This window comes from Prionailurus bengalensis, chromosome A2 (assembly GCF_016509475.1).
Source record: "Prionailurus bengalensis isolate Pbe53 chromosome A2, Fcat_Pben_1.1_paternal_pri, whole genome shotgun sequence".
Taxonomy (NCBI): Eukaryota; Metazoa; Chordata; class Mammalia; order Carnivora; family Felidae; genus Prionailurus; species Prionailurus bengalensis.
The window spans coordinates 156,231,826-156,255,690 of record NC_057348.1 but is presented as its reverse complement, the minus strand read 5'-3'; the positions used below and the strand labels follow the sequence as shown (position 1 = coordinate 156,255,690).

Sequence of the window (23,865 nt, the reverse complement as noted above, 5' to 3'; positions counted from 1 at the left end):
ATATTCATCAAACATATCATTGGCCTTTTTTAATGGCCATCTTTACTTGTCCATCACTAGGGTGATACCGTTTCTTCTGTCAACACTTCATCGTTCTACTTCAAGGTGGAGGTGTTGAAAGTATATGCTACATCATGGAAGACGTCTTTGGTGCTGGCTATGCTGCTGGCACAGAGGTAGGAGTCCCAGATATTTGGCTGTGTGAATTATATCTTTCTACTAATGGTTGGATTTGAGACCCATTGAGCTGAGCTTGGAAATTTACCCACATTGGACTCCATTATCTGATCATTTCAAAAGCAGTATAGGAACACTTATCTCTGCCATTAACTTTCCAGCTGTGTGGCTTTGGGCAAGCTACTTAGATTTAGGTTTTTCATTTATAATTAGTAGGCAATAATACTTGTATTTCACAGCTGTATGTTACAATAAACTGCTTGGGATATCTCACGCTTGTCTAGGAAAAAGGGGAGATGTTCTCTTCTCTTTCATTGCCTCTGTTTATTAAGAGGCTATCCCCACTTTTCCATCATGTCCTAGCAAAGCCTGTTTATATTTTCATTTAACACAGAACAATTTGCTGTATTTACCCAAGTCACAGAATTTTAAACCTCTCTTTCTTGGAGATTTAGGATGGCATCATTCCTTCTATGAATTTTTCAGTATCTTAATGTGATGTACCTTTTTCCAAAATCATGGTTTACATTTTCCGAATGCTTCCTTGTACTCTTATGGTAAACATTAGTAATATTTGATGTGCTTTTAAGAGTGTATTATGTGAACTCTCTTTGGGACACTTTTTTTTTTTCAATTTATTTCTAAACTCAAGCCTCTTGGGGCGCCTGGGTGGCGCAGTCGGTTAAGCGCCCGACTTCAGCCAGGTCACGATCTCGCGGTCCATGAGTTCGAGCCCCGCGTCAGGCTCTGGGCTGATGGCTCAGAGCCTGGAGCCTGTTTCCGATTCTGTGTCTCCCTCTCTCTCTGCCCCTCCCCCGTTCATGCTCTGCCTCTCTCTGTCCCAAAAATAAATAAACGTTGAAAAAAAAAATCTTTAAAAAAAAAATAAATAAACTCAAGCCTCTTATCCGAATCTACAATCCTTTCAACCTCTTTAGATGTCTTGTATAATTCATTTGATGTATGATATTCAATCTCTGCATATTTTTCATTTAAGTCATGTGTTCTACCTCTCTGCTTGGGCGACAGCTCCTTAGCAAGGTAAGATGCCTTTGAAGGAGCAAGTGGCAGCGTGTAAGGACTGAAACCTGGTCTGGGGTGGCGCTCTTTCCACCAGGGTCTCAGTTTAGTTGGGGATGGTTCCAGAAAGCACTGGGAATGCTCATATCTGTTCCCCTCTCTTGAGGTTGATCTTCTGGGTTGGTGCAATGCTTGCTGTGGGAAGTTAATACTTTATGAGAAATTATAGGACTCCCAGACACCCTGAAGGCCCACCGAAAATAGATGTTTGCAGATGTGTTCTGTCGTTTCACACTATTCTGCGAAGAGGTGCTTTCTCTGTTCTAGATGTCGACCTCCATTGGGAGACCTATGATCCCTATCTTTTTTTAGAGAAAGAATGCCACCTTTTCATTCCAGCAGGATCTCTCACAAGAATGTTGCAGGATATTTCTTACTTTTAATACTTCCTCTTGCCTTTACTTTTTATCTAAAATCAGCTCAAACTGGGTGCTATATGTAAGTGATGAATCACTAAATTCTACTCCTGAAACCAATACTACACTATATGTTAACTAACTTGACTTTAAATAGAAACTCCGAAGAGAAAAAAAAAATCAGCTCAAGTCTTAGCTCTCATGTGAACTTAATACTGAATATTGTAATGTGATCGATTTACTTTTTTCTCTGAGTTCTACACCGTAAAAACTTAGCACTGAATCGAAGCATCTAATATGCCTGTTTTGTCTCGTTAATACTTTTGCACTGACATTTGGATTTCCAATATCCTTTACGTTTCTTTTTTATTCCCAAAGCAGAATAGGCTCAATTCATATTTACTGACAGGATAGTGTATGTTTCATTCCTAAAACAAACAGATATTTTCTCCAGAGGATTGTGAGTACAGATATAGCATGACTAATTCTTTTTTTTTAAGTTTTTTAATTTTTATTTTGAGAGAGCTCTAGAGAGCAAGAAGGGGAGGGGCGGAGAGAGAGGGAGAGAGAGAATCCCAAGCAGGCTCTGTGCTGTCCACACAGAGCCCAACGCAGGGCTCAAACTTACAAACCATGAAATCATGACCTCAGCCAAAACCAACAGTCCAGACATTTAACCGACTGAGGCACCAGGGTGCCCTTAGCCTAATTCTTACCACCTTCTGCATCAAAGTGTATTCCTTCCCTGATGAGAAATTTCCAATCAAATATCATCGCACACTTAGAGAAACTTAAAAAGATCCATTTTTGTCGGTTTTTCTCTTTCTCAACTGAGTAAACAGAAGTCAAACTCCACAAGCTTTCTCTTGAATCAGCACAAAGACAAGAGCATTTAGCTAAAAGGTTTAGACTATGTGAGCGCCCTCTAGCGAAATGTCAATTAAGAGCATAAGGTGATCCAAGTAGCAAACAGTATGAGGGAGGAGGAAAGATTGATAAACGGTCATAGGGCAGGGCCGCTCCAGTGTGAATAAGTGAGAGACTTCTCCTCCTGGTTGGGGTGGGGGTCTCATGAATTTAGGTTGGGGATGACACATACGGTGGGGCGGGTTAAGTAAGTTCAGAAGGGGCCCCGACTTGGGAAACGGTGATGAGTGGGGCCTGAAAAACATCCATGCCCTCCTAGCCAAGATGTGTGTCTATGGCCTTGGTTCCCCTTAGAGGCTGCCTTACTTCTAATTGGCACAAATGTGCCGTGGGAGCCAGTGCAGCTCAGCCCTGAGTTGGGGTCACTTCCCCCTGATATCTGCCCTTTTTGAGCAGAGAGGATGTGGCTGTGAGGCACTGTGGCTTTACTGCTGGCACAGAGGTACACAGATGTCTAGTTGGTGCTGGCAGAGTCCAGGGCCCGGGGGAAGGCGTTCTTCTTCTTCCTGGAGACCCTGTACCTGTCAGGGGCATCTCCTTTCTCAGTACTGTCAATATTATATGACCGATGGAGGAGCTGCAGCCCCAGACCTGGGTCTTGTCGATACCAGTACATTCTTTCGTGGTCCATATTCTGCAAACATTCCATCAAAACTTTCATTCCCACTTTCTCGATGAGATATCTCGGAGTTTGGGTTCCTTGTGTGTCCACAAAGCCTAAGAGGAAAGGACAGATGAGGCGAGAAAAGAGGCCAGGAAGCCTGCTGAGGGATAAATCTTGTACTCAGGGCCTAGGAATAATGGCACAGGGGTCTGCTGCCAACTCCCCAGACTCACCAACTCCCAGGAAACAAAAGGCCACAGCACAGAGGAGCCTGGGCCCCATGGCAGGCTCGAGGCAGGAGTGGCTCTTCTCTCAGGCTCCAGGTTGGTTGTCTGTGATGTCGCTGTCCCTGCCCACGCTCACGATCCCTTAGTCATCTTCTAGATGCTGGAGACTTTAGAGGTGCCAGAGTGAAAGCCGTCTCTCTTCTGCAGTGTGTGTGTGTGTGTGTGTGCACGTGTGCATGTGCTTGTGGGTGCTTGTGTGTGCATGCATGTGTATGTGTGTGCACGAATGTGTGTGCGCATGCATGTGTGTGCACGCATGTCTATGTGTGTGTGCATGTGTGCGCATGCATGTGTGTGTGTGTGCATGCACATGTGTGTGTGCACATGTGCGTGTGTAGAAAACAGCTGGCAAGGTAGGCCTGAGATGGCCATCCTTAGAAAGACCGGCTTGCAAGGCAGGCATCTGGGCGCTGGGACTTCAGGAGCGTTCCCACCACCTAGTAACTGGTAAGTGTAGATCGTTTTGCCTGGACTGCTTGCACAAACAATGTAATATGTGCTGAACACCTGCTTTGTTTCTTTGGGTGTGGAATTTGGGTACGTATTAGGTAGAGAGTGCCTGTATGGTCAGCCGGATTACTTTTCCTGGACTTCCAGGGTGTTCCACAGACTGGGTGACTCTCCCTACGGAAATGGGTTTTCTCGATGTTCTGGAAGCCAGAAGTCCAAGATCAAGGTGTGGCCGGGCTGGTTTCCTCAGACGCCTCACTCCTCGACCGGCAGGTGGCCTTCTTCTCCCTCTGTCTTCAGTCTTTCCTCTGAGTGTGTCTGTGTCCTAATTCCCTCTTCTTATGAGGACACCAGTCAGATCGAGAAGGGGCCGCACCAGTAACCTCATTTAATCATCTCAATTAATTACATTAATTACCTCTCTAAAGAGCTCATCTGCAAATATAGTCACACTCGGAGGTCCTGAGGGCAGGGACGTCAACACAGGAAATTTGAGGGGACACAGTTCAGCCCATAACACCAGCTGCCCCACACGGCTGGGATGCTGTGTCTCTAACGGGCCCCCCCTGGGCAGAACCCTTGCTCGTAGGCTCTGCGTTTTCCTTGCAGGGGAAGGTGTGCATCTTCCTGGGAGGGAGAGAGCATGAGGATGTCTGCATGGATGTGTCCAGACTCCACCTTGTCTCTTTCCGCCACCGCCTGCCTGTGTATCCTAACTCGGTCTGTATGGTAGAGCTCAGCCAGGGGTCCTGATGTGCCGGGTCCTCCTAGTGAGTCTCAGGAAGTGAGTCTCCAAGATGGGGACTTTTTTTCCCTGACTAACTCTGATGGGAGAAAACATTATGTTCTCCCTCCCTCTCTCCCCCCACCCCCTCTTTCTCTCCTCTCCATGTCTCAACATACATTTCCTTCACAACAATTTTAGTTTTTCATACGATCTTACTGAGTAACAATAGTTACCACAATTAGCGCACTGGTTACAAAGGCAGGCTGTGGAGCTAACTGTCTGGTTTGAAATCCGCTTTGTCGTTCATGTTACTGGCTGTGACCACGGGCAAATTCTGGACCTCAGTGTCCTTATATGTCAAATGGGACTAATAACAGCACCAACCGCACAGGGTGAATGCAGGAAGGAACAAGTTGGTACCTACGGACCGATCATAAACAGGCAGGGCTCCGTAAGTGTGGCTGGTCAAAGCACTGACTCATCACCACACCGTTGTTTACTGAATACTGATTCTGTGTCAGACAGCATGTTAAAATTCTTCACCCACATGATTTCTTGGACTCATCCTTATGTTCCCCTTTTGGGATAAATCTTTGTCTAAAAAGACTTGCTTTCCAAAATATTTCTCCAGGAATTGTTTTCCCAAGAATTCAAATCGACAAAACCAAAACCGCACTTGCTGTTGGTTCATTACCAAGTGTCCTACACCAGCCCTGCTGTTTCTTCTTTAAGCTTCATGATAATTCTGTAATAGGGACTTCGCCCAGGCAGTGTCCGATCCTGCTTATCTGCTAGGAAGGAAAAGCTTCAAACTCCAGAGTAATTCTGACTCAACCGTCAGTATCTTTCCCCTGAATTCCCCGGGAATCTCATAACCAGAAGCGGCCAGAAGAAATACGTCTGACTTCGTGTTCTGGTTCAAATTCCATCTTCCTGTTGTGCTGTTCTCTGCTTTTGAAATGATTAGCTTTAGTGTTTAGGGGATTTTATCAGATCCCTAGTAGCTCCTTGCCATCCTGGGCACATCCTTATATCCAGGTGGCATCTCGAATTGCAAAGGATCACCAGTCCCCGAGTCCTCATTTCTACATGTCCATCCTTAAGGACACATGTAGTACGCTGAAAGTATTTAGTTGTAGATATTTCTTTTATCTTTTTAATGTTTATTTATTTTTTATTTTTGAGAGAGACACAGAGCGTGCGCGGGAGATGGGCAGAGAGAGAGGGAGACCCAGAGTCCAAAACAGGCTCCAGGCTCTGAGCAATCAGCACAGAGCCCAACGCGGGGCTGGAACTTACAAATTGCGGATCATGACCTGAGCTGAAGTTGGATGCTTACCTGACTGAGCCACCCAGGCGCCCCTAGTTGTAGATATATCTGTTCTAATTGTTATGATTTACTTCCATAGATGTAGGGACATACAGAGATGTGATTCTTCCCATGAGTAATAGGCTAATTCCTTCATAAAACACTTGCCTTTTCTGTCCTCTGTGTTGGTGGTGGAGACACAGTGGTGCCAGTGCCCACACGTGCAGGTCCACCTGGCAGTGTAGTGGACACCATGGGCGACCAATGGTGGAGTTCAGGTGTGGCTGGTTCCAGGTGCAAGCACTAGTGTTACCGGAGGGTGGGAGAGACGCTGGCCCCTGTCTCACGGAGTCAAAGGATGAATCTTGCAGACAACAGAGAGTGAGCAAAGTGGTAGAGTTTATTGAGAGAGCATATAAAGCTCTCAAGAGTGACAGGGTCCCGACTGTGTAGCCGCCAAGGATTTTTGTCCCTGACTTTTTATTGGGACCTTGTCAGAAAGTTCGTGAGACTCCACGCATGGCACCTAGCCCAGGCAGGTCTGGAATACCTTCATCTTTTTTCTCTCCAAACCCCTCCGTTTCTTCAGCCTCCCACTTGTCGCTGCAACCTGCCTCCCCGAGCCCCCCTTCTCTCTCCCTGCCTAGTGTCGCCCTTCCCCATTCACTAGGAGTGCACTGTCTGCAGAGAAGTAGAAAAGGACAAAGAAGAAGGGGAGTGGGAGGGAGGGAAAAGGGAAGGAAGAAGAACTTCAGAGACATCACAAGCAAATGCATAAGCAGGTATTTAAAAAGGGCATTTTCAAGGTAATAGGAGAAATGTGAATATAATTCTGGCAGTATATAATAGTAAGGAATTACAAATAATTTTGTTAGGTAGGTAATATGATATAACAAAGTGTTATTCTTTTTTAGAGCTTACTAAAATCTGGAATAAAATACTGTGATGTCTGGGAAATTGCTTCAAAATGTATCAGCCCAAAATGCTGGGGAAATGGACGATGTGGGGTGGGGGAGGGGAGTAGCAAAATGTTAATTATTGAATCTGGGCGATAGGGCTCATTGTATTATTCCTCTCTATTCTTGTGATTAAAATTTTTCATCATAAAAAGCTTGAAAATGTAATACGAGGGGAAACATGGAAAGTACAAATTATTTTCATCTAACGCTTCACCTCCAACATGCTTTACCACAGTACTAAATTAAGTACCATTTTCTGTACAGTAACTGTTTATATTCCTCCAAAGTATTGACTTACAAAGGACAGCCTGAGGAGAGGTCCAGAGTAAAGAGTACAGGGAAATAACAGCTAAATACAGAATTTAATTCTGGATTGGAATTACATGGGCCTGAATCTGTTTTCCTGTTTGTTATAAAGGAATCATTTGGACAATTGCCAAACATGAATAATGAAGCAGATACTGATGTAAAAAAAAAAGACAATAATAAAATCCAATTAAAAGTTGTTCTGCTTGTGTTCTCACCATGTGCCAGAAATTCTAAACAACTTTGGTGATAAAAGACTCCTTTTGTGTAATATCTGCCCTTTGGCGACTGCCTTATTTCACTTAGCCCAGTGTCAAATACCTAGAAACAGAAAACAAGCAGTTGCCGGGGCCTGGGGGAGGGGAAGTGGGGAGTCGCTGTTCAGCAGGTACAAAGTTCCAGTCTTGCAAGATGGTTACCTTCTAGAGATCTGTCTACAACCTTGTGCCTGTAGTTAACAAGACTGGATTGTACATTTTTTAATGTTTATTTATTTTTGAGAGAGAGAGAGAGAGAGAGAGCAAGGGAGGGGCGGAGAGAGAGGCAGACACAGAATCTGAAGCAGGGCTTTGGGCAAATCCAGGGCTATCAGCACAGAGCCCGACACGGGGCTCGAACCCACAAACTGCAAGATCATGACCTAAATGACTGAGCCATTCAGGCGCCCCCAGACTGGATTGTACACTTAAATAGTTGTTAAAAGGGATTCGTGTTAAGTGCCCTTATCACAGATATGCACACACACACACACACACACACACACTTTTAAAAAATAACCCTACAGAACAAAACAAATCCTCAACAGGTGATTTTGGGGCATGTTAAGATTTGTAATTATTACATGACTGTTAACAAAAAAAATATTGTGTAGAGGAGGGAATGCTAAAATATTATTTGCTCTGGCCGTTGAATAGGCTTGATACACCGTGGGCAGGAGGCAAAGGATTATAGGACATTTCTGTTACTCATTATGAAGAAGAGAAATCCCAAACTGAGACATACTCCAGTAAAGCTTACTTCCACAGTGCGTCTTTGTCACAGTCTTCTTCCTGAACTCACAATAGCAATTTGGGGCAGAGGGTCAACACGTCGGCTCTGAGCTCAGTGACCCCTGCAGTTCCCATGAAGGGTCTTTTCTCGGGAGAGCTTGCCTCCACCCTCCCGCCCCCCCCCTCCCCCCCATGTCACCATAGCTCCTCTCTGAGGCTGGAGGTGATTATGGAGTCTGTGGCTAGAAAATTCTGTCCCTGAATCTTTAATGGTGAAGCTGTTGCAGAAATGGGGCATGGCTAGCTCAGAGATCAGCAGCATCTATGCTTAATAAGAAAAGCTTGTCTCAGAGAATTTATCCATAAGATTTGTCATCTAAGCTGCTTATTAAAAGGGTGCTTAGCTGGAAAGAGAGATCAGGAAGACAGATCCTGATTAGAATTCTCGAAGGCCTCTTAGAATCCTTGTATTGATATTTCTCGAACGCTTGCTATGTTCCTGGCCCCGGGAAGGCCCTCATGGACCACAGAGGCATGCTCCATGCCTCACGGAGCTTCGATTGGATCCATGGATCCATCGTGCAGTGCTTCAGGCACAAACTGGAAAGGTACATTACCTTAAATCAAAGAACAGATGGCCCTAAGGAAAGATTTAGAGCAAACAGTAACAACACGGTGAGACGATTGCAGAACTGAGATGTGTAGAAGGTGTGTGTGTCCAGGAAGTGACCAGGGACATTTGGGGAGTGTGGGAAGCAATCAGGAGATCAGGAGAGCAAGAGGGAGCTTGCCAGGCAGGCCTGGCAGAGGAAACGTCGTGTGCAATTGGATGTTATCCTGGCAGAGAGGTGGCGGCGGCAGCTGAAATGCAGTTATAAAATAACGCCGAATACAATGTTGAGCCTTGGAGAAATGAAGTCTAGAGGCCGACACCTGAAATTAGAAAGGCAGTTTGTCTAGAGATGGAGTGGAGCTGGAAAACGAAATGTGGGTGATGGGGGAGGTAACGGGGCAGTGCAAAGGGCCGGACAGCCGGGGGTCCTGGAAGGAGTCCCTGAAGCCCCGCGTGTCTAGGTGGAAAGAAGCTCCCTCTAGCAGGTGCTTGGAGGGAAGCCGAACTGACCGCAGGGGGATCTTCTCAGGTTGCCTGGGCTGCGGAAGCTATGTACAAACCCCGAGGAGGAGGGAGGGAGAGAGGACTGTGACAGCTCATTCCCAGGTGCTGTCCCCCCTTACTGTCTCCCATGTGGGTGCCACCTCCCTGATGTGACAACCCTTCTGGAGCAGAACGGAAGTGGCTGGGCAGTGCTGTGGGTTAACCGCTGGCAGGCGTGTCTGAGAAGGGCTGGACGTCTGAAGGTTGGGGAGAATGCTCGGTCTTATTTATAAGACACCCTGTCTCTTAGACTTCCCATTTGTTGGTACCCCTGGCACTGAGTAAAAGATTAATTGTAGCCTCACTCCCAGCTCTTGTCTGAATCAGCATATATGGGTCATGGTATGTATTTTGGTCACATCACAGAGTCACCCTTCGTTTCTGACCCTGGGATTTCAGTGGTGCTGGCATTCATGGGCACTGTGGATTGAAAGAGAGGGTACCTGAAGAGAGAGAGCTTAGGAAGGACGCCAATGTATGACCACCAGAGAAAGGCCTAATGTAGTGGTCTGGCCAACCAAGTTCAAAGACACCTACTGTGCCCATGAACCATCTATCCCAAGGAGGATATCATGGCAGGTGAATTCATGGTAGGGTGTCTGTGTTGGCTCTGCTGTTAGTGTAATGATACCTGGGTACCCCACTTTTAAGGGAAGAACATAGAAATAGTAGTCCACCAAGGACATTGACCATTAGTGAACAAAAATTAATGTAAAAAAAAAACGTGACTAGGATTCTAAATCTGAAAATTCTCGAACTCTTGTAGATATTTCTTTAGCATGAGTGAGATTGATTGAGGTGTGATTTATGCATCAGAAATAGATTCCATAAAGCAGGCTGTGGGTGCATCCTCTAAGGAATGGTTTAGAACCAGAAATCTCCTGGTCCTAGAATTAAGGGTAACAGAGTAACCTGGTGCCTAAGGCAGGTCCAAGTTAAGAATAAGGGCATCCTAGCTCAGATCCCTAGGTCCTATAATAGAGGGCTAGGTGTGTGGGACTCTGTATAAGTATGAAGGGGTCTGTCTACATCCTTGTCCCATGGGTTCACATGGGATAAGGGGTCACTTGAGATGACTTCCAGGAAAGAGGTCATTAGATGGCAGAACCATTTACAGGAAACAGTCTCTCGTCTTATAATCTCCATTTACATCTCCGATTTAATTAATATAATTGTATTTATACTGAGGATGTGATCAAAGGTATAATGGAAACTCAGCTTAGACTGGAGAAGGAACAAGTTTTGTAGTTTAGAAATGTCTGGACAAGTCTTTCAAAAAGGAGGGATTGGTCCACTGGAAGCCTATGTGAATAACAGCGTAAGATGCCTCCTTGAGAGAGCTCATCCTTCCGTAAGGGGTGGGGGATTGGCAGGGTGGACCAACCCAGCAATGCAGCCGTAGTTCTTGGAGGGATGAGTGGATTCTGAGCTCAGCTGTTGTATTTTGTCTTGTTTTGTCTTGCCAGATTCTGCATCCTGGATGAGGTTCTCTGTGTTCCATTGTTCCAGGGTGTAACTACTATTTTGCTGGTTGGTGAGGAATGTATGTCATTGAACGAGCCTTTGTGCTAAAGTCTGTGTAAGAGATTGGGGATCGAGATACAGAACTGTAATTTTGCCCTCCAACACAGAGAAGGGAAGGGAAAAGCCCGGGGAAAATGTTTCCTCTTGTGCTTCATTAATAGAGGTGTCACTCTGCAGGAAACTACCTGGGAGGGATGACGGAGCCCGCTGGCCCCATCTGGCACATCGTACCGCTTGGCAAATGTAATGGTTCGGAGCAGAAGCAGCAGCGGTGGTGGGCAGGTGTTTTAGGGCCCATCAGAAGAAGAAAAGGATCCTGTGGACACAGTGGTACCCGGAGAGGCAACATCCTTGTCAGGCTGACATATAGTACAGAGTCAACAAGGGGCCGGAATATAATAAAAAACTCTATTAGAGCACATGAGTTGTCTGGCTTGTCTACAGATGTGAAAAACCCTGGAATCTCCCCAAACTATGTGTAGGAGAGAAATTTGCAAGGGGTCTAGATACTGGACTAGTCAGAGAGGCTTTAGAAAGAAGGTCTGAGAGAGGACGGAGTCACTCATTTACTTAACAAGTCAATGGAAAGTATGGAGATAAAAAAGGTAAACAATATAGGCATGATCCTTGTTCTCATTAACCTTAATATTTATTAGCATAAACTTAAAAAAAAAGTTTATTTTGAGAGAGAGCACGCATGAGCGAACTGGGGAAGGGCAGTGAGAGGGGGGCAGAGAGAGAGAGAATCCCAAGCAGGCTCCTCTGCTGTCAGTGCAGAGCTTGACGTGGGGCTTGATCCCATGAAACACGAGATCATGACCTGAGTCAAAATCAAGAGTTAGACGCTCAACTGACTGACCCACCCCGGTGCCCCAATTGTGTAAACTTTAAACAGTAAACAGTTGAGCACGTTGATTGCCTTGAGGCTAGTGTGTCAGGCTGTCATAAGAGCAGGGGGCAGAGGCCTCACCCAGCCAGGGCTTCCAGGAAATCTTTCTGGAGGAAATGACTTCTGAATTAGCATGCAGAGGAACGATTGGTCAGCTCTCCGGGTAGGTGGGGAGAGGAAGGGGGCTCTAGGTAGAGTGGTAAAGACCCAGCAGTGAAGCAGCAAAGGGCATGTGTGGGGACCTGTAAGAGATGGAAATGCCCCGTAGTTGTGAGTGAAAGAAAGGGGACTTTCACGTTGGGAAGGTAGAGACAGGTATGCAAAGACCACATCATGGAGAGGCTTGGAAGTCTCCAGTTTATACCGGCGACTTTGGCCAGGTTAAGAAAAGACACTGATGGGTTTCAAGCTGGAGACAGTGGCTTCTGGATGGGGGCAGGTGGCAACCGGGAAGTGGGGGGTGACTACTTGGAAGGTGGTTGAGGAATCCAGGTGAGAGACATTTGGTGGGCCCCACTATCATCGGTGAGGTCAGAAACATTGGTAGAATTGGTGAGGGATGGAACATCTAGAAATCTGCGGGGGGTGCGACGGATGGGGGGGTGGAAGGATGGGATGTGAGAGAGGGTGAGGCTGACTCCTGCATTTCTGGCTTGGCCGTCTGGGTGGATGGCGGGACCATGTGCTGAGATGAGGAAAATGGGAGACGGCAGATTTTGTAAACAACCCAGAACGTGCTCTTCCTCCCAGTGGCCAACATCCGGCAACAGGACCTGGAATGTGGGACAAAAGTTTGCGGAGCCACTGGAGTGAAGATGGAGGGCTCGGGTTGGGCAGCCCTGAAGCCCGGTGAGGACAAAGGGCTGCAGCCTGAGCTTGGGAGGAGCTTGTTCAGGGTCCCCGGATGTGGGGAGTCAGGGAAGGACTTCTGCCCACACTGATGGTGGAGGGAATTTTCCTCCTGCTTGTGTGTGTGTGTGTGGGGGGGGGGCTCCCCAGGAAGGAGCCTCCTTGATCTTGTGGTCCTCTTTTTGTGCAGAGAGGATTTACTGCTGGCACAGAGATACAGAGGCGTCTGACTGGTGCTGGTGGACTCCAGGGTCAGGGGGAAATTCCTCTCCTCCTTCCGGGAGACAGCGTACCCGTAGGGGACGTCTCCCTTTTCAATAAAGTCAACATTCCTCGAATAATAGATGAGCTTCAGACCCACCCCTGGGTCTTGTCGATACCAGTACAAAGCGTCATGGTTCATGTCCTGAGAACAACGCACTGTCAACTGCTTTCCAGTCCCCGTGATGAGGTGTCTTGGGGTTTGGGTCACCCTGGCTACCACGGGGACTGTGAGGGAGGGAAACAGAGCTAGAGACAGCCAAGGAGGGCATCTGCGGCTCTAGAAAAGGACTTGAGCTGAGACCTGCAAGCTATGGCCAGGTTGTGCACGTCCCGAAACTCACCTGCTCCCAGGAGACAAAGCACGACCCAGCCCAGGGGCCGGAAACCCATGGTGGCTTCACACAGGTGTCTCCTAGTCCCCGGGGCTCTAGTCGGTCTCTGTAATGTCTCCATCTCTGCAGCTTCTTGGCCCTCATTTTCAGGGGTGAAACCACTCGCCTTTCCTCCTAGGGCTGGAGTGAAACCCAGGCAGTCAGTACCGGCCGCTGCGGTCGCTCTCCTTTGAGACTGTGTATTTCTGCGCACCGGACAACGTCTCATCAGTATCCTCTTGCCCAGCTTGCAAATATTGGTGTATTTTAAACCTTTATGATGAAAACTGGTATAACATGTTGGTCACTCAGATATGCAAGAGCGTGAAACACTGTCATCAAAATTGCACTTTAGAAGTCTTCACTTCTACTCTGCAGAGAAAATTCCAAGTGTTTTCCTGTCCTTGTGTACCCACCGACTAGCCTCCACCGTTTACAAGAGGCTCACGCGTAAAAATCCCGTCAGGTCCCCAGGGCGGATTATTTCACCCGTCTGTATCCAGTTCAACATGTTAGATGCAGGACCCTTTCCCCGTTAGCACAGCACACGTAGTTGTGGGCGCGAGTGGCTGCTTTCCTCAAGGTTGGTGTTAGGCATACCTTTCTTCCTTTCCCTCTTCTCTCTCTCCCTAAAGGCAGGGGCGACGTCTGCTGACTTCAGTGACCTCACATACTTACCAGCCCACATGGTTTCTTTGTCTGCTATAGACTTACAACCTCTTTCTTGCGGTCTCCTCGTGCCGCTCCACATGGAAGCATGGATATGTCCCGGATCCTGGCTGCGACTGGCCGTCTATCTGAGTCATGGAAGTTCTGTCTGTGGCTGGGGCCATCGTGGCGTCTCTTCTGAGTTCCTGCCACACATACTGCTCCCTTTTCCGGGTCACTGTGTCCTTCCTGCATTGAGGTGACTTGCCTGGGGTTGTCCCGAAAACTTCCCCTCTTGGACACCTTTGAGTTCGTTTGTGCTTTGTTGGAGCCAGAGTATTCTTGAGGGGCCCAGGGGAGGAAGAGCGAGAAGAGACTGCCTCATCTCCCCGAAATGCTTCCATCCATTCCATCCATCTCTGGGAGGCTTCCAACCATCCATCTCTGGAAGGCTAAGGCTTCCCAGAGATTTTGCCAAATCATTGTCATCCCCAGGCAAGACGTGGGCCCTCATCCCTGTTTGGGGGCAGTGCCCAAAACTCAGAGATGGCTTTCTTGCCTGAAGTCGCCCTCAAGCTGGGGCTCCAAACTGTCACCATTCTAGGCCAGCAAGAGAGGCGTGCTTGCTCTCAGGACGGTAACTCTTCTCTAAGGAGGCGTGTTCTGTCTTCGTATGTCGCTACCAGTTCTGTTCCTTCCAGGAAAAGCATGGCAGGGAGCAGGTTTGGCTCCACTTCAGCCCTTGGTGTTTTCCATTGTCCTGAGAGTACTCAATATCCTAGCTGGGAGACAGGTGTTCTCCAGGAAGGGAAAGCAGTTTTCATTCTCAGGAGCCCTCCTCAAGTCAACAATTTCCTTGTTACTTAGTAAACCTTGTCGTCCTGAATTTCATCTTTAGAAACCTTTAACAGTTTACCCACCTCCACAAAACTAAACCCACTATTTACCTCCCATCCAGTGGGTTTTCCCAGGTTCCATGGTGCTTCCCACATCATAGAGGTGGATAATTACAATTGAAATATTTATAGTTCATCCCAAGCATTCTCCATGTTAGATTAACCCAAGATTCAGGAGGTATCTGATTCATTTTCTTAAAAATGTTTATTTATGAGAGAGAGAGAAAGAGCAGGGGAGGGGCAGAGAGAGAGGGAGACAGAGGATCTGCACGGATAGTAGAGAGCCCAATGTGGGGCTCGAACTCATGAGCCATGAAATCACAACTTGAGCTGAAGTTAGATGCTTAACCAACTGAGCCACCCAGGCACCCCCAGGAGGCCTCTGATTCTGTCGTCCTTTCCCCCAGTAGCTAATTCACTCTCCTCAGACACAAGCCGCTCCCCTCCACCACACCCCATGGCCAGTGATCTGGTCTCTCTTTTCTTTCTCTACATCAACCCAAGACTCTAAAGCAATGCCACTAACCTGAGTTCCTGATACCCTTAGATCACGAGCCAGTTCCTATACCTTCCCACCTTTCCTTCTTGAGGCTTCCTGTGACCTTTCCTTCCCAAAGGCCACCACTTTCAAGAGTTTGGGAGCTTTCTCCCAGTGTGGGGCAAACTTCTATGTCCCTAACAAAGAGACTGGAAGAAAAGAGAATCCTGTAGATGGCCAGGAGCCCTGAAATATCTCCCTCGTCTTTTGTACTTTAATGTAATGCATCTTGCTCTGTGCTGTCCATCTGTCCATGGACTTCTTCGGTGTCTGCTCTCAGCCCCCTCCTCGGGCACACTACTTAGGAAATCTGCATTTCCCATGCATTCCTTCTGGGGTAACAGTCTCGGGACAATAATACTTATGCCTGCCTCTGCCACTGAGGAGCCATTTCTTAAAAAGCCCTGTAAGGGAACACGTTTATCCCTTTAAGTGCATGGCAATATTTTTTCTATGGGTGATCCTGAGCCCACATATAGGCTGTAGAATGGTTACCACACTTCAAATCCTATTTTACTTATGCTGCAGCCATTTTAGTTCTGAGGAATTTGCTCTGCCCTATATCTTTCCCTATTATATGATTAACCTTTGAAAGACCTCATGAGAGATATTTGTATACTGGTTCTCTTTAACTGGTGATACAGTGTGCAGTTTTATCAGATTTTCTCATTTATCATTATTTGAAATGTAGTGTTCGTAATAAGGAATACGCTAGTGCCCTCTAGTGGAATCTTACTGCAATTGCCAGAAAAATAGGCTCAGAAGTTCACACCCCATAAAATGAAAATGTTCAGAGTAGATTACAACAGGGAATTAAGGTTGTAGATACAATGAAGGTTACTAATCAGCAGGCCTTGATCGAGTAGACTATCCTGGGTTATCTGGGAAGCTCAGTCTAATCACATGGGTCTTTAAAAACAGGGAAACTTGGGGCGCCTGGGTGGCATCTGACTTTTGACTTTGGCTTAGGTCATGATCTCGTGGTTCTGAGATCAAGCCCCATGTGGGGTTCTGAGCTGATGGTGCAGAGCCTGCTTGGGATTCTCTCTCTCCCTCTCTCTCTTTGCCCCTCCCTCTCCCTCTTTCTCTCAAGATAAATAAACAAACTTTAAAAGCAGGGAATCTTTTGCAGCTGTGTTTAGAGGGAGACGTGAATGTGTAAGAAGGGTCAGGGAGATAGATAAAGATAAAGGTGGGGAGTAAAGGTAGAAGCGGGGAGTCACAAGGCAAGGGTGCTTGATTTTCTCCTAGAGCCTTCAGAAAGAAATCAAACTCACAAACCGCAAGATCATGACCTGAGCCGAAGTCGGACGCTTAACCGACTGAGCCACCCAGGCACCCCAGGTATTGGACTTCTAACCTCCAGAACTGTAAGATAACAAATTTGTGTGTGTGTATTAAAAAATATATGTACTTATTTATTTTGAGAGAGAGAGAAAAAGAGAGAGAGCGAGTGAGTGTGAGCAGGGGAGGGGCAGAGAGAATTCTAAGCAGGGCTGCTGGGCCACCTTGTGGGTGGGGGTGGGGCTCACGAGGGCAGAGTCACCATGTACCTTGGGTTTGCCATTTTTTTTTTGTTCAGAGGATGTGGCCGCATTGATAAACTGCTGGTGCGGAGGGACTTGGGTGTCTCGGTTACTGCTGGAACATTCCAGGGACGGGGGAGCTCATTCTTTTCCTCCTTTCCCTCTCTCTCCTCTTTCTGTCTCCTTTTCCCTCCCTCTTTCCATCTGCATGCTTGAGTGTGTTTGTGTGGTCACCTTGCAAGTGGGTGGAAGCTTCAAAGCCAAGGGACTTCTGCTGAGATTCACCATAACAGCACATTCTAATCTCCTGCTGTTTGGAATGTGACTTCCTGTGTCCCATGTCACAACCTCCCTGCCTTCTGGGCAGCAGCACCTTGGTGGCTCTGAGCTACTCCATGCTGGCCGCTGACTGTTCACACCAAAGGCAGAATTCTTTCCAAGAGAATAGGCCCCTGAGGCTGGCAGTGACTCTCTTCTGGAACATTCTGGTCCAAAGCCTGTGCAGAGGAGGCATTTGCAAACATGGAGCTCGCCAAGAGCAGGAACTGGCAGCATCTGCCTTTAAAAATGGCATCATCTGATTCAACCTCCTGTCCTTATTATCCCTCTGCCTCTTCTTAGGCTTCTCCCGGAGTGACTTTCTTCAACAGCAGCCTTCTTTCAGGGGCTCAGGAGTGGGGCTCTCTCTGTGTTAGTTTCCTGTCACTGCTATACCAAAGTATCACAAACTCAGTGGCTTGAAACAACGTATGTTTAGAAGTTTGGGTTCTCAATGGGTTGAAATCAAGGTGTAGCAGGACCCTATGCTCTTCTGGAGCCTCTAGGTGAGAATCTGTTTCTTTGTCTTTTCTGGCTTCTGGAGGCTACCTGAGCTCCATGGCCCCTTCCTTCCTCTTCATTAAAAAAAAAATTATTTAATGTTTATTTATTTTTGAGAGAGAGAGAGAGAGAGAGAGGGAGCGAGCATGAGCAGGGAAGGGGCAGAGAGAGAGGGAGACACAGAATCCAAAGCAGGCTCCAGGCTCCAAGCTGTCAGCACAGAGCCTGATGTGGGGCTCAAACCCACAAACCATGAGATCATGATCTGAGCCGAAGTCAGATGCTCAACCCACTGAGCCACTCTGGCGCCCCCTCCATCTTCAAACCCAGTCACAGAAGGTGGAGTCCTTCCCACATCACTCTGTAAGGACCCATGGAACTGCGCCCACCTGGATAATCCAGAATAATCTCACCATCTATCTCAAGGTCAATTGGTGTGCAAATTTAACTGCATCTACAGATGTAATTCTCTTTTGTCATGGAAGGCAATATATTCAGATTCTGAGCATAAGGAAATGAATACTTTGGTGGGGGGGGGGCATTATTGGGCCCACTAGGAACCCTTAACCAGAAAAGAAAGGTAAGGTTGGGAACTGTTTAAACTTAAGGAATGTAATTTTCAGGGGGAGAAGAGGAAGCAAGCCCAGGACCCAGTCACTGTGGACACTGCTGAACCATTTATCCTTTCCTTTAATGGACATATAATGAATACCAATTGGGTAGCAGGTTTTAGACTATCTTTTAGACTATGGGAATCCAGGCACGAACAAAAAGGACAATGTTTCTGTCTCTAGGCTGATAATATTTAATATTGATTGTTCATGGTACTTGTATCCCAAGCACAGAGGAAAATTCTGGGGAAGGACTGATGGCAATACGTGTCTTCTTACATTGAAGATTTTGTAGTCCAATGGGAAGTTAGCCATACCAATAATCATTTTAACTTGGCATCTGCAGGAAGGAAGAATTGTGTAAGTAAGGTGTAGTGAGAGTACAGAGGAAGGAGCTCACGATCTTGGGAAAACAAAGCACATTTTAGATAGTACTATTGTAAGTGAGATTTTGAAGAGCAAAATGAGTTGAGGTCATTCAAGGGAAATGCTATGTGCTGCATGTTTGGAAATAGCTGGAGTTCGATGTTGCTAGAGTCAAGTGTGTGAGAACATGAGTGCCGGGAGGTGTGGGTGGATTTTCTAGAAGGGCTGTGATCACACCTTATATATGCAGGAAGTTTTGTCCACCGCCACACATCTCTGTCCTGGGGATTCACTTCTGTGTCTTCCGAAACCCACCACCATACCCAGGACTCTCTTGACCCTTATCAAGCTTGAGAACTAGAAAAAGTTTTAGTAGATGGAAGGAAAAAGAGCACTTGTCAGCATAGTACACATGTGCTTTAAGAAGTGGTAAACCTAGGAAGACAGAAGGGCGGGAAATATCTCGAGTGTCATTTGGAGGCCGGATCTGGTCAGGTCACTTGGTTTCCTCCTCCTGTGAGAAGACCTGAAGATTCTGAAGCACGGACCTCTTCCAGGTACATACACCACATGGGTAGGTCTTCCCTAATGCCCAACTGTGATGGACCTAATGGAAAAAGAGATCCATAACTCAAGAGGGAAAAATAAAGAGCTTTTTATCATTATTCTAGACTCTAATGAGAACTTGACATTCTAATGCAAGGATATCTTTCTTGTAAGGTATTTAGTTTCCTTCCTTTCAAATTGTTTAAAAGGATTGTCATACGTTTTTTTCCCCATGCTAATATATTTAGCTTTTATGTCTGATAGACCACAGAGAGCCACGGACGGATGCAGCGGAAGGGAGTGACATGGCCGGGTTCTTGCAGTCAGGACGATGGCACTTGGTACTGGGAGGCTTATACCGCATTAGATGGGGGAGGCTGGAGCTGGAGAAATAGCTAAAGAGGCTACTAAATTTACCTGTGGAGCTGATTAGAAGAGCATGAACATGGCAGTGGTTGCACTGAGAGAATGGATGAAGAGAAAGGTTATGTAGGAGTTAGAAATCAAAGCACTTGGAGACGGATTGGGTGTCCAGGGTAAAGGAGAACGAGAAATGTAGGACAACTTCAATCTCATGCAAGCAAATGCCTCACGCGTCAATTCACCAAATCGGCAAACCAGAAGGGTGGCTGTGGGTCAAAGGTGACACGTTGTGTTTAAACTCCAGGAGGGAGTAGTCAGTTGGTGTCCTCAATGGACTTGAGTTGAAATTAGTAATTGGGGTGGAGGGGACAGATCTAGAACTCATTAATTACAGAGTGGGATTCTTTATGCTCCCAGCCCCCATCTTGGGATGGTGGAAGGCAGCCACCTTGTAGAGAAAGACAAAAGACTGATAACTTCTCAGAAAGTAGCTTTTCTGTCTAAGAAAGTAACTTTTCTCTCCTCTTCCAATGATCACTCTCCATCTATGGCAGCAGGTGGAATTCAGTCCTGCTTGACTCATTAGTACTTGGGTTGCCCTGACAAGAGCTCTGTTGTCTGATCATGGAAGAGTAGGTCAAGTCAGGAGAAAAACAATTTGCTGCCCGAGACACTGATCAGTATCCAGATGATGCTCCAATTTCTTCTCCAGGAAACTTTCACAAAGTGGCTGATAACAAAACTAAAATCACATCCAATAATGTCCTGCTAACTGGATCCTGATATCTGTTGTTTCCCCGAGGCCCCACATCAAGGTTGTTCACTTTCTGACTCATTGGAATTTCAAGAGATTATACTACCTCCCCCAAATAATCAATGAACTGTTAAGTTATTTCCATGTCAGGTTACCTCAAAATTCTTAGTAACGAAGCTTATTACAGATCGCTTTCCCTCTGCCCACCGAGTTTATTCTCTTCAAAAAAGTTCTCTCAACTCTCACTCCATCCTTTTCATGGGCAGCTCTTCTGGTCTCATCTCTTGTCTCTTTTCTCAACCCAGAGACTAAAACGATATGGTTCTTTAGCCTGAGGCTTTGGTGTCCTTCCAGTAGGAACTAGATCTTTCTTCTTCCCCATTCCTTCCTGTAACTTCTCTTTGCTCCCTTTACCAAGGGCCACTCCATTCTACTTTTATTCTGTGTCCTTGATAAAACAATAGGAAGAAAAATTGATCTATTGTGTGTCCAAGACTCAGAAACATCTTTCAAGTAGTTCTGAATTCTAATTTAGTGTATTTGGTTGCATGCTCTCTGAATTTCCTGTCCGGATACTTTTGGTATTTGTTCTCCTTTGGTGTGGTAGACGGAATGCTAAGAACAACGCCCAGGGTCCCTTGCCCACGTATTAGCCCCTCCTCTTTGGGCATAGGTGGTACCTACGGATATGACAACTTGTCACTCCTATGATTGTTTTACAGTATTTGGCAAAAGGGATATTATCCAGATGACCCCATCTTACTCTAATCACATGAGACCTTTCAAGGCACAGTTTTCTCCAGCTGGTAGCAGAACAAGGGGGTCAAAGAGCTTTCTGGGGGCATAAGTAGGATTTGATGTGCATTTCCGTCCTTGAAGATGAAGGGGACCAGAGAGAGAATGCAAGGAACTGAGGGCGACCCCAAGTGACCACCAACAAGGAAACAGGATCTTATTCCTACTACCGAAAGTAAGTGAATTTTGCCAATAATAAGAATGAGCAGGGAGGAGGAGTGGGCTCCAGAAGGGAGTGCAGCCAGATGACATGGTGGTTTCAGCTGACCTTGAGCAGAGAGCCCAGCCCCACCACCCTCACCTTCCCACATGCCGAGGTGTGGGATGATGAATCGGTACTGTTGCAACCCGTCTAATTTGCAGTGATTTGTTACACCGCAACAGAAAATGAATACAGTTGATTATCACCCAACATTTGCCTTTGGGGAACTGCGCAATGAGCCTGCTGCGTCTCTGATCTACCTACTCCGCACCACATGTTTTCGTTTTCAACATGACACCTGCATCTACCCAAGTGAGGTTCTGCTCCCTAACTATCCCTGTGAACAAACACATTTTGTGTCTCTTATTACCTACTGCTCTCCCTTCCACTACCTTTTTCTCCTTCTCGGTAATCCTGAGTTCACGAGTTGTCTGAGAACTTGTCATCACCCTCTGCATCTACATTACTCACGCTCAGGAGTTCACATCGGAGGAAGCCCCCCTCCCGACTTATTTTCCTGTATGACTCAATTATTGAGAGACGCCATCGTAGAATCTTTGAAGGATCTTTGCAAATCTGAGGGTCTTTTTCTTTACTTGATCAGGCTTCAGTTTTATCAAAATTCCCCTACATCTGTATCTGAAAATTGAAGTTCGCATTAGGAAATATTCACTTTGGGTTAATGCCCTCTGGTCTAGTGTAATATCAACCAGGGGTAAAGATTTTGATTATGACAGGAAAGATGTCTTAGAGGGACAAGAATGGGGAAAAAAAAGGAAGCAAGGAATATTAAAGTCAAGGCAGGGATTCCATACAATCTCGTGTGATAACTTTCCCTAATTTGGGTTGGGAATCTTTTTTTTTTTTAATTTTACAATTTTTATTCATTTTTGACAGAGAGAGAGAGGGAGAGAACGAGTGGGGGAGGGGCAGAGAGAGAGAGAGAGAATCCGAAGCAGGTTGGACGCAGGGCTGGAATTCACAAACCACGAGATCACGACCTGAGCCAAAGTCAGAGGCTTCACGGGCTTAGCCACCCAGGTGCCCCACGGTTGGGGAATCTTGAAGGCAGCGTCCCCTCCCTCCTTGGTTCGCCTCTTTCTTGTGCAGAGAGGATGTGGCTGTGCAGCGCTGTGGATAAACTGCTCGCGCAGAAATACACAGATGTCTGATTGGTGCTGGCAGAGTCCAGGGTCAGGGGAAAATATGGCAACTCATTTCGAGAGACGTGATACCCCTCAGGGACGTCTCCTTTTTCAAAGGCTTCAGTACCAGTTGAGTAGTAGATCAGCTGCAGGCCAGATCCAGGGTCTTGGCGATACCAGTACATTGAAAAGTGATTCATATCCTGTGTGCACTGGAGGGTTAATTTCTTTCCTGTCCCCAAGATCTTATGTCTTGGGAACTGTGTGACTACAGCATCCTTGAGGCCTGTGGCAGAAAAAAAAAAGTGGTCAAATAAAGGCAGAGCCTGGGGAGGGGAGACTGACGCTACCGTCCTGAAAACACGTTCTCTGGGTGGAGCCTGGGAAGACGGTGACAGGTGCCCAGGACTCACCTGCTCTGACGAGACAAGGGACAGCACAGCAGAGGAACCTGGTGCTCATAGCAGGACCTGATGAATGGTGCCGTCTGGTGCTGTGATGAACTTAGTCTCTGAGGCCCACACTTTTTCAGCTGCTTCCTGGCCGGAGACCACACCCTCCTCCCTCACTGCTTCAGAGGAGAATCAAAAGCCCCTTAGGCTTAATAGAATGTGGTTGGTTTCCTTCATTTAGGTCACACAATCATGTATGATGTTCTCTTAAAGCATTAGCATGGCAGGTTTTTTTTGTTTTTTTTCGTTTTTTTTACCTCTATGAATTCTAATTTCCCTTATATGATATATCCTTTCTGATATGGTGGGTTCGTGTTTTTAGAATTTTTACCAGACCCGGGGAACCTGGGTGGCTCAGTCAGTTGAACGTCCAACTTTGGCTCAGGTTGTGATCTCATGGTTCATGAGTTCAAGCCCCACATCAGGCTTGCTGGGTGTCCCCCTGTCTCTCTGCACCTCCCCCAGTAGTGCGCTCTCTCTCTCTCTCTCAAATAAAAAATAAAATCAAATAAAAGCATTAGAATTTTTACCAGACCCTTATTGTGAGTTGAGCAGTGTTGCATGAACCCTTGAGGATTTTCTCCAAACACTTCTCTGGAAACTCACTTTCTCATGGGAAACCATGGTACCTCTCTCTGCGGCTTGAAATTTTACTGTAAAAGTACTCTGATTTTAGCCAGGCTTAATTGTCTTCATTTCCATGAATTTCCACCATATAATCTCGGCATGCTTTCCCCATAACGCCTGTGTTTCCTGGGCTGTGAGCAGGTTGTGGTGGAAGGAACGGAACAGGAAAAGGTGCACAAACACAGGAAAGTCTGGTAGGTGCCTGGAACATGCTCAGAGGTGGTCTGGATCTGTTGTAGGAACCTGTTTTACCGGAGGTTTACCAGTGGGGACAAACACTTTGCAGGCACTGGTAGTTGTTGATCCCTTTGGGTGACCTCGTAACTGCTCTCAAAACTGCTTGCCTGGGGAAA

The 23,865-nt window shown here is 46.6% G+C and overlaps 1 gene segment (V, D, J or C); it reads right to left on the bottom strand.

The window, feature by feature from the left end:
• LOC122488426 overlaps nt 1-13,243 on the bottom strand; it is a 42,010-nt gene extending 28,767 nt beyond the window's left edge. Inside the window, 2 exon segments of the C gene segment in view lie at nt 12,791-13,078; nt 13,195-13,243. Coding sequence covers nt 12,791-13,078; nt 13,195-13,243 — 337 coding nt within the window.
• Between the last annotated feature and the right edge of the window lie 10,622 nt (nt 13,244-23,865).